The sequence below is a fragment of the Anomaloglossus baeobatrachus genome, chromosome 2, assembly GCF_048569485.1.
Source record: "Anomaloglossus baeobatrachus isolate aAnoBae1 chromosome 2, aAnoBae1.hap1, whole genome shotgun sequence".
NCBI lineage: Eukaryota > Metazoa > Chordata > Amphibia > Anura > Aromobatidae > Anomaloglossus > Anomaloglossus baeobatrachus.
In genome coordinates this window covers 241,629,244-241,641,631 of record NC_134354.1, presented here as the reverse complement: position 1 = coordinate 241,641,631, position 12,388 = coordinate 241,629,244, and the positions used below count along the sequence as shown (strand labels likewise).

At 42.1% G+C, this 12,388-nt stretch overlaps 1 protein-coding gene across 1 annotated transcript in view; it reads left to right on the top strand.

The window, feature by feature from the left end:
- PLXNA2 (plexin A2) overlaps positions 1 to 12,388 on the top strand; it is a 408,755-nt gene that overhangs the window by 356,705 nt on the left and 39,662 nt on the right. Inside the window, exons 17-22 of the mRNA XM_075335732.1 lie at positions 194 to 287; positions 3,307 to 3,546; positions 4,624 to 4,767; positions 5,522 to 5,756; positions 8,033 to 8,175; positions 9,251 to 9,519. Of these exons, the coding sequence (XP_075191847.1) occupies positions 194 to 287; positions 3,307 to 3,546; positions 4,624 to 4,767; positions 5,522 to 5,756; positions 8,033 to 8,175; positions 9,251 to 9,519 (1,125 nt within the window). The remainder of the gene's footprint in view (positions 1 to 193; positions 288 to 3,306; positions 3,547 to 4,623; positions 4,768 to 5,521; positions 5,757 to 8,032; positions 8,176 to 9,250; positions 9,520 to 12,388) is intronic.

Genomic DNA, 12,388 nt, shown 5'->3' with positions numbered 1-12,388 from the left:
GGGTTCCTGCGAAACACTAGTTGGACTAATATCTGATATATAGCAGATTTTGTTGAAGACATAAAATGTGAGAGCAATTGGTATTTTGACTATAACCGTTGCTAACTTTCATTTCGATTCCTTGAGTTAACCCTTTTCTTATCTGACAAACAGAAATAATCTCCTATTATTTTTTTTTTGTTCTCATCCACAGTGGTCACACTTCCCTTATCGTCATTGGTACCAACCTTGACATCATACAGGAACCAAGAATTCGTGTGAAGTATAACGGCAAGGAATCTGTGAATGTATGTTCCTGGCAGGCAACAGCTCTTTCTTGTAGCAAAAGACTTATGTTTTTTCTTGCTAGGATTACACCAAAACATCAAGAAAATATTATCTGAAAACTACTGAAAAGAAAATAATTTGTAAAGAAAACGGGACATCTTTGATCATGTTTATTGTTCTCTGACAAGGTCACTCATGTTAGGTCACTGCTGTGATTGCTCTGTGGTTTTAGAGAATGTAGCATCACCTAGTGGCCATGAGCGGTACTGATAGAAATGTCGTTTTTCCATGTTTCAGAGTGGGTATATTTTAGAGACTCTGTAACACATCTGTGAAAGCTGTTACAGATATCACGGGCATGTATATGTTTTATCAATCATTTTATACTAAAAACAGGAGACACAATACATCTGATGACTGGTCCTCATTTGCAAAGATCTTCAGTATAATAGTTCATTCAATGAGCATGCTTCATGAATTGTCTCTGTGGAATTGATACAAGAATTCGGTGGTGATCTGATTAATTGATTAATATCTGCTCCAGTGTATATTAGGAAATTTTAAATAATTTCCGTCCAATTCAGGCAAATAGCAAAACTATATATTCCTACACAGCCAAAAGAATGTTATAACTTTGTAGAAGGACAACAACAACAAAAATAGGAATTTAATCCTCAAATAGCTAAGCAATTACTCACAGAAAAATGGCAGAAGATGTAATCTGCCCTGGCCAAAAAAACCCAATAAACGAATGCACTACCAGGATGCAGCAAGACCTCCAATAAATGGAGGCATCACAGGTGCAAGAGGAGCTAATCACTCTACCGTTTCCAATGATGGAGGGGAGCGATTGCTTGATGGTAAAATTGCACACCTGTAACTTGCATAGGACACCGCTCACACATGCAGGCTCACAGTATCTGGTAAGCAGCCTATTAGTAACGCCCATCTTATTAGATGCCAGCGGGCTGCGCCAGTACTACATATGTGTACCATACATGGACAGTGACTATAGTATGCAAGGCCTAACAAAAAGAGGCCTGGCTGCATCCTGTATAAAATATTCTGTGCAAAAGAATATATAAATATATGAGGTATTAGTTGGAATTATGGCAATAGTACGGTAGCCCACAATCCACGTCACAGATCCTCATTCTTGCGGGCTACCGTACTATGGCCATAATACCAACCAATACCTCATATATTTATATAGTACTGGTGCAGAAAGTTCCATCATTGGAAACGGTAGAGTGATTTGCTCCTCATACACCTGTGATGCCTCCATAGGTCTTGCTGCATCCTGGTAGTGCATTAGTTTTGTTTTTTTTTGGCCTGGGCAGTTTACATCTTCTGCTGTTTTTCTGTGAACTTTGTAGAAGGATTATTATTTTCCAACAAGTTATATATATGTATGTATATATATATATATATATATATATATATATATATATACATCTAATATATAAAGCTGAGTGTATGTATGTATGTGTGTATGTATGTATGTATATGTGTATGTCCGCTAAAGGAATCCGCACCATCGCATTTACAATCACGAAATTTTGCACAGACGCCTTATGTGACTCAGGGAACGTCATAGACTATGTTTTGATGGGAAAATGTAACCCCGCGCTTTACAGTTACTCTCCAAAAAAAACTGCCTCCATTAAAGTCAATGGAGCTGGAAGCAGCAGGTTATTAATAGCAGCTGTAATTGGTTGCTATAGGAATGAAAGACATTCATAGTATAATAAGCTTATGTGTGAGGTAATATGATATCGGTGGGGAGACAGATAGAGACAGACAGAGACAGACAAAGAGACAGAGGCAGACAGATACAGACAGGGAAAGAGACAGGCACAGACAGACAGAGACAGATGGGGAAAGAGACAGATGGGGAAAGAGACAGATGGGGAAAGAGACAGACCTGGAAAGAGACAGAAGGGGAAAGAGACATAGACACAGACATAGACAGACAGACGGGGAAAGAGACAGATGGAGAAAGAGACAGACGGGGAAAGAGACAGACGGGGAAAGAGACAGACGGGGAAAGAGACAGACGGGGAAAGAGACAGACCGGGAAAGAGACAGACGGGGAAAGAGACAGACGGGGAAAGAGACAGACAGAGATAGGCAGACAGGGAAAGAGACAGACGGGGAAAGAGACAGACGGGGAAAGAGACAGACGGGGAAAGAGACAGACGGGGAAAGAGACAGACGGGGAAAGAGACAGACGGGGAAAGAGACAGACCGGGAAAGAGACAGATAAGGAAAGAGAAACAGAGATAGAGACAGATAGAGACACGCAGACAGGGAAATAGACAGGCAGCAAAAGAGACAGAGACAGACAAAGACAGACGGGGAAAGAGACAGACCTGGGAAAGAGACGGACCTGGGAAAGAGACAGATGGGCAAAAAGACAGATGGGCAAAGAGACAGACAGGCAAAGAGACAGACGGGCAAAGAGACAGACAGAGACAGGCAGATAGGGAAAGAGACACAGAGAGACAGGGAAAGACAGACAGGGAAAGAGACGGGAAAGAGACATATGGGGAAAGAGACAGACGGGGAAAGAGGCAGACGGGGAAGGAGATTGAGGGAGACAGGCAGAGATAGAGACAGCCAGGCACACACAGACAGACACAGAGATAGATAGAGACAGAGAGACTGAGACAGAGAGATAGACACAGAGACATAGCCACAGACAGGCACACAGAGACAGACTGAAAGAAACAGACAGAGACTGGGAGAGAGACAGAGACAGTTACTATACCAGGCAACGCCGGGTACTACAGCTAATATGTATATATATGTATATATATATATACACTGTATATATACTGTATTATATATACACTGTATATATACTGTGTATATATATACATATATATATGTATATATAATATATATGTGTGTATATATTATTTATTTATTTTTCTGAACGGCCTATTGTCAGCATGTTGGATCATTTTAAGTTTTTATAGTATATTTTTTATTCCTCATGCAGCCCTGTAGACATCATTATCCTCTTTATCCCAACAGGTTTGTAAGAATGTAAATGCTACATGTCTGACATGCTGGGCACCCGCTCTCACTCCAGAGTATCGCCCAGGGCTGGATGCTGTAGAGAGACCAGATGAGTTTGGCTTTATCTTCAATAATGTTCAGTCACTACTGATTTTCAATAACACCAAGTTCATCTATTACCCCAATCCAACTTTCGAACTCCTTAGTATCACAGGCGTCCTTGAGCAGAAGCCTGGATCTCCTATAATACTGAAGGTAAGAGACTAGCACATGGTAAGACTGCATGATTATTTCAACTAGTAAAATTAGTGCATGTCCTTATTGTTTGTAGATGGATAGATGGTTAGATAGATGGATGGATTGATAGATGGATAGATAGATAGATGATAGATAGATATAGATAGATAAAGATCAATTGAAAGATAATGATAGATAATAGATAGATAGATAGATACATACCGTGTTTCCCCGAAAATAAGACACTGTCTTATATTATTTTTTTCCCTAAAAAATGCACTAGGGCTTATTTTTGGAGTAGGGCTTATTTTTGGGGGAACATGGGTTTAGGGTAAATGTACACACCAAAAAAGGCAGACAACCCCACAAGAATCATACTTACCAGACTTCTGACATCTGCGATCCACATTGCGTGCAGGTTCATGTGTGCTCCACAGCTGTCCTCCCCTGCTTCTGGATGCACACACACATCAGGTCACAGGAACGGAACATCATGCACACAAACAGATACAGTGATACCATGCTGCATCTGACCAGCATCTCTGTGGAACGCGAGGACCTGAGGTGGAACTCATCTATGCATTCCACTGCAGGTCCTCAATGCATTCCACCTCATGTCCTCGCTTTCCACTGCATCCCAGGTCCCCAAGGCAGTAAGGTATCACCGCGTGTGTGTATGTATGCTGCACCACAGGTCCTCGCGTTCCACAGTGTCCGGTTCAGTGTCTGGTGAGTATGATTGCGGGGTCTGTCTTCTCTCTTTTGAAGGCGTCTGCTTTCTTTAATGAAGTGTCCTGCAGTATTTTTAACTTTCTTAGCTGCATGGACACTTCATTATTGAACCGCAAATAGGGCTTATTACTGGGGTAAGGCACATATTGAAGCCTTACTCCGAAAAGACCTAGGGCTTGTTTTCAAGGCATGGCTTATTTTTGGGGAGACACAGTAGATAAAGATAGATACATAGATGGGTAGATGGACACAGATAGAGTTGTGTATATACAGTATACCGGTATATATATATATATATATATATATATATACATATATATATATATCCTATATCAACTAATGCTACATGTCCTTTTTCTGCAGGGGAAAAACCTGTGTCCCCCTGCTCCAGGGGGGGTGAAGTTAAATTACACCGTGTTGATTGGCGATACACCATGCGCAGTGACTGTATCTGAGACTCAGCTCCTTTGCGAGTCACCTAACCTCACTGGACAGCACAAAGTGACTGTAAGTCCCTTCCTGCAACATTTATTATTCTGCTTTCTGAATAGCTTTTGCTAGTTTTAGACAAGGATATACATAATAGTCTTTACCTATTAGATTAGATTTGTCTTGGAAGATAAAACAAGTAAGCAGCTCACTGAGGGATCAGGTTATTTGTCTGTACACCTTGTATAAAGCTGGGTTCACACCTTGGTTACCCGATGTTTACCCTGGTTACAGCTTACCGCAGCTGCCAGATGCCGGCTCCTGCTCCCTGCTCGCTTCATTTCGTCGCTCTCTCGCTGTCACACACAACGATCTGTGCGTCACAGCGGGAGAGCGACGACCAAAAAATGAAGCTGAACATTCAGCAACGAGCGGCGACCTCACAGCAGGGGCCAGCTCTTTGCTGGATGTCACACACAGCGACAGCGATGGGACATCGCTGCAACGTCACAGAAAATGGTGACGCAGCAGCGACGTCGTTGTCGTTGTCGCTGTGTGTGACACCACCCTTAGAGACATCATTGCTGCTAGTGTCCACTAGCTTAGAGACAACTGAAAATTAGAGATAGAGTGCTGAGGATAACTGGAAGCTATAAGATGTGTATTGTACATCTACAAGCAATCTGGTCTCAGATCTACCTGCTTCCTAATAAGTGACTATAATGGCCTGAATTAGACTAGTCACAGTCCTGGACACAGGGGTGTTCTCTCACATAATATAATGTTGTGTATGTCATCATTGTATAGCCTATGCACTTTCTTTTTCTGCTAGGTTCATGTCGGAGGAATGGTCTTCTCGCCTGGATCTGTCAATGTGATTTCAGACAGTCTCTTGACACTTCCCGCCATTGTCAGCATAGCCGCTGGTGGAAGCCTACTTCTCATCATTGTCATTATTGTGCTCATTGCATACAAACGCAAATCTAGAGAGAACGACCTTACTCTGAAGAGGTTGCAAATGCAGATGGACAACTTGGAGTCTCGGGTGGCCCTCGAATGTAAAGAAGGTGAGTATTTAAAGTATTGAGAAGGCTTTAAAAAATGAGATTGTGTATTACATTTCATCGCCAGGGTCATAGGTTTATGTTTCCTCTAATGCGAAAAGAGACTTTCTGTCCCAACGTTAAATGTATTATTGATTTTGTTCCTACGGATTGGATCACTGTATTAAATTTGTCTTCTTTTGTTTTTGCACATGTTCTGTTGAGCTAAACAACAATCACACGTGTAAAAGGGTTTTTGTTTCAGCAGCTGATCCCGGGTCTGGGAAGTGTCTACATTTCACTGGACACAGAACAAGTGGATAAATAGCTGCCATCTGCTGTCTGTGACTTTAACTAGCCAAGCAATAATACGGTTGACCTTATACCAGTGCAGAGTGGGCAAGGGTTAGATAAAGATGGCAGCGTGACTTATAATCGCAGTGAGGTTACGTTTCACCATCTTTGCCTCATGTGCAGGAATGCATCATGTGTTGCTATAAAATGTTAAGCAGCTGGACTACTTAGTGAATTAGAGACAGAGCTCATGTACAATAGTCCTCCATATAGTGGGTAACCCTTATGCGTTACTGAAGCCATAGCCTCCTATTAATATCATGTGTGTATATGTTTGCATCTCCAGACTAAATCTCGTGTGTTTTCATCATGTTTGGTGATTACTAGAGACAAAATGTCAATTCCCCCCCTTACTAAAGATATTGTTAATTACTTGAAAAGTTTACCTCAATGGACTCATGGTGTTGTAAGATTATATAAAAGCCTATTCTCTCATTCCGGACCAGCACTGTGTCCTCCATCTGTTGGCATCGCCTTTCAGCAGAGGTGGAATGTTACTTGACCACTGCTGCCAATCAGCGGCCACTAATCAGCTACAGCCTTCATATCCCATCTGAACAAGACGAGATATGTTTCTCTGGGCACATTAAGGTTAACTTAAAGGGGCTGTCCACTACTCTCAGTGACTATGTTCCCCCTTATAAAATTCTAACAGCAATACTCACCTCTGAGAGTACTTTTAACTTCCACCGAATATCTGATGTGTTCAAATGAGGGAAGAGTGAGCTGCCACTGATATTGACTGCAGGGCTCTCATGACATGGCAATGTCATGTGAGCCCCAGGAGAGCCATAGCCGGTAAAACTGGAATGGCGTCAGGCACCAGAGGTAAATATGACTGGTAATGTTTCATAAGGGTGGAACATAGTGGCTGAGATGGGGTTGTCCTAAGTAGTGGACAACCCCTTTAAGTAGACCAGTGGAGAACCCCATTTGACTGTCCTTGCTATGCTTATCACAGTGTGGTTATTGCCTTTATCACACAGTTAATCTGTAATAAAATATACAATATGAATATAAGTATGGATTTTATGCACATTTTGACACAAATTTGGCTGCATAGTTGGTAACGGTATAAGGATATGTGTGCACTTTGCTTTTTTACCTGCTTTTTCAACTGCATCGTTTTCATGCCAAAATGCTTGCGTTATGCTTTTCAAGCAAAGTCAATAGAACATTGAGCTTTTTTGTGCGCACAATGCTGTTCAAAACGCTGCGTTTAATTTGTATAAATTTGGGCAAAAACTCAGCGTTTAAAGAAGCAACATGTCGATTGTTTTTGCCATTTTGGCTGTGTTTCCCATCCATTGAATTTAATACAAAACTGCAGCATTTCTAAAAGCACCGGAAAAGCACTAAAAACTGATGAAAACCGCAAGGTGCGCATAGGCTACTTTCTTTGCGTTTTACATGCATTTTTAAAGCCAAAAGCATTGTCCTTTCTGCCACAGGATGCTTTTTGAACTGCAACTACCTCGACGCAAAGTGCGCACATAGCCTAAATCTTCCTTGTTTATGTAACAGAATAGAGTATGTGATGGAAAATCTGCCGCTAAGTCCTTGCACCTAATTTACATTAGAAATATTCCACCGGTTTTGTCCACAGCTCCTCTAGAGACCTAAGAGATTACAAGCAAACAATGTGTAGTCTGGTCTTGTGGTGGGCTCTGTAGTTTGTATGATTATTCATATTGATGTGAATATAGAAATTAGTGTTTTACTATATAAATATAAAATTATTCCTAAATATCCAGCTTCATTCTCATTATCATACGGTAAAATGAGATTAGATCTTACATAATGGTTCGTTAGCCTTTGCCTGCTGAGGTGGTATTGTAGCAGTAGCAAAGTGTAAAGTGATGCAATTTTAGGTTCTCGTATTGTTTTTTGTTATTGTAGCCGGCTTTGATCTTGTGAATTACGTATTTCTTTTCTATCATTCTCAGCTTTTGCAGAATTACAGACAGATATCAATGAATTAACTAGTGACCTGGATCGCTCAGGTATCCCTTACCTGGATTATCGTACCTACGCCATGAGGGTGCTGTTTCCTGGAATAGAGGATCATCCCGTGCTTCGAGAATTGGAGGTTAGAATTGTATTTCTTCATTTTTTAACTGTGGGAACAATGGTATTATTGCACGTCAGCTATCATCGAACCTGTGTACTTTCATCGTTCTTGAGAATCAGCGCTTAAGCAGCAAATTCTATTTAGCTGCCATATTAAGGTACAGGTTTACATCTCAAGAACCAGGGTAAATGATTGGGGTGCCAAGTATCCAGAAATGTGATACTTTGTTTGTTGGATCTTTTGCAGACAATAATGCTTTGACTAGGTATTATGGGCTTCTGCTAGGGCTGCATAATTATCCAATTCTAAGGCATAAGGCTACTGATAATACAGTATGATATGTGCCATATATAAACTTAAGGAGTAACCTGAACATGCATTGTATTCCCATTATATTAAAGATGGGTCTACATCTTCTGCAGCAGATGGATGGTACCTCTTATACCATCCATCGCCTTCATTATGGCAATGCAAATATCCTGCATGAGTTACTAGGCAGCTTGGCAAATGCAGGATGTAGTGTATGTCAGACAGAATCTTTCTGGCTACCGGCGCAGGCTGTTTTCTGTTAACTCTCTGTCTCAGAACAGCTATGGGTCATTGACCCACCGTGATGGACTGCAGCCGAGATAGGAGTCGGTGCAAAGATGCCGGTAATGAATTCCAGGGAAGGTAATGGCCTAATATTAAATATGTCTCAAGGGAGGTGGAGATAAGAGGGGGCTAGAAATGCTCATGGGAAAGGCAGAGTGGTGGCAGAGGAGACCGGTTAGATTATACAAGAAGAAATGACGCTTCTACTGTAGTGTTGTCTTTAATTGTACGCCGCCAGGTGTATGTGTGTGCTATAGTGCATCATCCAACATCTGCCTCACATTCCTAAGTGTCATTCTATGTTATAGTCTACTATGTGGTTCCTAGTCAATGGACAATTGTATATTCGTACAAGCCCTGCAGCCAGCCAGAGTTTTCCTTTTTTTTTTTTACGACTAGAAATACTATATTTAGCAATGCCTTGTTTTTTACAGACTTTCAGCGTGCAAATAGTTAAAAGTAGTCCTAAAAGTGTCATTCCTTCCATCTATTCCTTTAGGTTCAAGGCAATGGACAACAGAGTGTGGAGAAAGCCTTGAAGCTCTTTGCACAGCTGATCAACAACAAGGTTTTCCTACTGACTTTCATCCGCACCCTCGAGATGCAGCGTAGTTTCTCCATGCGTGACAGAGGAAACGTGGCTTCGCTCATCATGACGGCTCTGCAAGGCAAGCTTGAATACGCTACAGATGTCCTTAAACAGCTTCTCTCTGACCTGATTGAGAAGAACCTAGAGAACAAGAATCACCCCAAGCTGCTTCTACGCAGGTAAGGATGGAGACTATGGAAGCTGTCCAGAGTGCTTCCTTGTATTCGACTTTTTACCCTGCTTCCGTTCTTTCCATACAACACAAAAATACATTTTTATTGTTATCTACATCATTATTAAACACATTTTAGTGGCTGTAGATTTCTTGTATGTATTACTATCTTGCATCAAGATGTATGGTTCTTATGGACTCAGTTATGGTACATCCACTCAGAAATTCTGCCAATTTTCTGCATTTCCAGTACCAGCCATGTGGTTGAGATTTGAAAAAGTTTTATCCACATACAGATTTTAGTGCACTCTCTCCACAGATATGTGGCAACATCCAGATTTACAATGGATCTTTCAGTCATATTTGTATGTACACTTATAGACAAGCTGATGCTCTATGAATAGTGAGACATCAGTCCTTCCTTTGCATCATGTGATAGTGTTCTTGTGACAGATGCAGAGGTTAACTTGCAAGTCTTAGCTTCCCAGTGCAGAATTTGTACCAAGACCTGCTCAACCAATACATTCCCTTTAATTTTATGCAATAATGTAATGTGACATATGGTTCCTTAAGTAAACAGGTACAGAAGTGTATGATACTTCCTCTGCAGTGATTCACGCCTGACTTTTGATTTTGGGTTATGTTCAGCTATCTTCACATACGTACTCAGGCTGCTTTCACACATCTGGTTTTTGCAGTGCGGCTTAATCCAGCTCAAAAACCTATGCAACGGATGCGGCGAAAAAAACGGATTAGTTGCATAAGTTTTTCCATGCGGCCCGTCCGTTTTTTGACAGATGCGACTTGATACTAAGCATGCGCAGTGCAAAAAACATCCGGCGTCCATAGGCTTGCATTGTAAATCGCGCCGGATCGGCGCGATGCGGTTTTTCGCCGCACAAAAAAAAACGTGCCAGGCAACGTTCCATCCGGCCGCCGCATGGGCTAAATATGCCGCATCCGGCAAAAAACGGACGCAATGCAAGGCCATGCGGCACAATACGGCGCTAATGCAAGTCTATGCAGAAAAAAACGCAACCGGCGGCAAAAAAAACCGTTGCGTTTTTTCTGCAAAGCGCCGTATTGTGCCGCTCAGCAAAAACCGGATGTGTGAAAGCAGCATTAAAGGGAATCTGTCAGCAGTATTTCACCCCAAACTATTTATGTACCCGTTTAGATCTTTCACAGACAAATGCAGTAATACCTTTACATGGCCTGTTTCTGTGTTACTGAGGAATCAGCATTTGTAAATGAAGCTGAAAACTTAAAACCTCTGTCCCGCTCAGTGCCGCCTCCTGCTGCTTGACTGACAGGTCATATGCCTGAAATCACACAGTATCGAGGTTGATAGTCAACCAGGAGGAGGCAGCTAGGCAGACAGTTGAGCAGGAGTGACTTCAGATCTCCTAATAGTTCTTCAGCCTCATTTGCATATCAATTCAATCGCTGGCCATGTAAAGTTATTGCTGGACTTGTCTTTGGAAAAGCTACATGCACATATAACTGGTTTGAGGATAAAATCCTGCTGACAGTTTCTCTTTAAAGGCATTGTCCAGGGAAAACAAATTATCACCTATTTTTGGAATAGGTAATAACTTGCTAATCGGTGGGTATGCTATTGTTGTGACCCACACTGATCAGCAGAATGGGGAACTTTTATCCATGTTAACCTTCACTAAACCATGCTAAAATACTTACACTATTACTAGCAACACCTCGCTATAGCATGTGTAGTCAACGCTGCATCTCGCGATGCACTGAAGAGGGAGGGGCGCCCGAGCTAGGAAGCTACAGAAATGGAGTTACCTTCCATACTTGCCAAAATTTGACGAAAACAAACTCGCAGTGCACTAATTAAAGATTGAAAGATGACTTACCATGCCTGACTGCTGTGACTGTCACAATTCACCTTTGGCTCTGCGCCTTGCAGAGCCATTGGGTTTTGTTTATTGCTTGGTTGTTTGTATTCCCTGGGTCCTTGCCGGTGGGCGGGGCTTGTTTGGTGCCTCGTTCCGGTAATCGCCTTTCTTTATCTTTGGGCCACCAGAACTTTGCCAGTGATAGTTCCTGCTCTGCGATGTGCGCTTCTGGTTCCTGTGAGTTCTTTCTGATCCTCGTCCCACTACCCTGACTCCTTTCCCTGTCCACCGTTCCGTCCGTCTTGTCTGTGCTCCCTGACTTTCTAACCCTCCGCCTGTCATGTCCCCTCAGTCCCACTTCCCCCCTTTTGTACTGACGTTCCCCTTCGGGTTCTGACCCCGCCTTGCTCTCTGACTATGGTTCTGCTCCCCATCTGTATCTAACATTACCTCTCGGCTGCTGACCTTAGGTTTCCACATGACTTTGGCTCATCTTCATCCTTTGCACTGACGTGACCTCCTGGCTCTGACTCTCAGCATGTACGACCATTCTGCTACCACGCCGTCTAGATACTGGTGACATCTAGTGGGCAGACGCGGCATTACACCTAGAGTTCTACATCTCTCCTGTGTACCTGCGCCCCCTGGTGGTAGCATTACAGTGACATTCATTCTCTATGAGGCTGCCAGAAAAAGCTGAGCACTGCACTCAGTAGCCCTATAGGGATTGACTGGAGCACATGATAAAAGTTCCCCGTTTTCTTAATAGTTGGAACCTCCACCTATCAACAAGGTACAGTGCCTTGTGAAAGTATTCGGCTCCCTAGAATTTTTCAACCTTTTCCCACATTTTAGGCGTCAAACATAAAGATACAAATTAATTTTATGGTGAAGAATCAACAACAAGTGGGACACAATTGTGAAGTTGAACGAAAGTTTTTGCTTATTTTAAACTTTTTTAAAAAATAATAAACTGAAAAGTGGGGCATGCAATATTATTTGGCCCCTTTAAGTTAA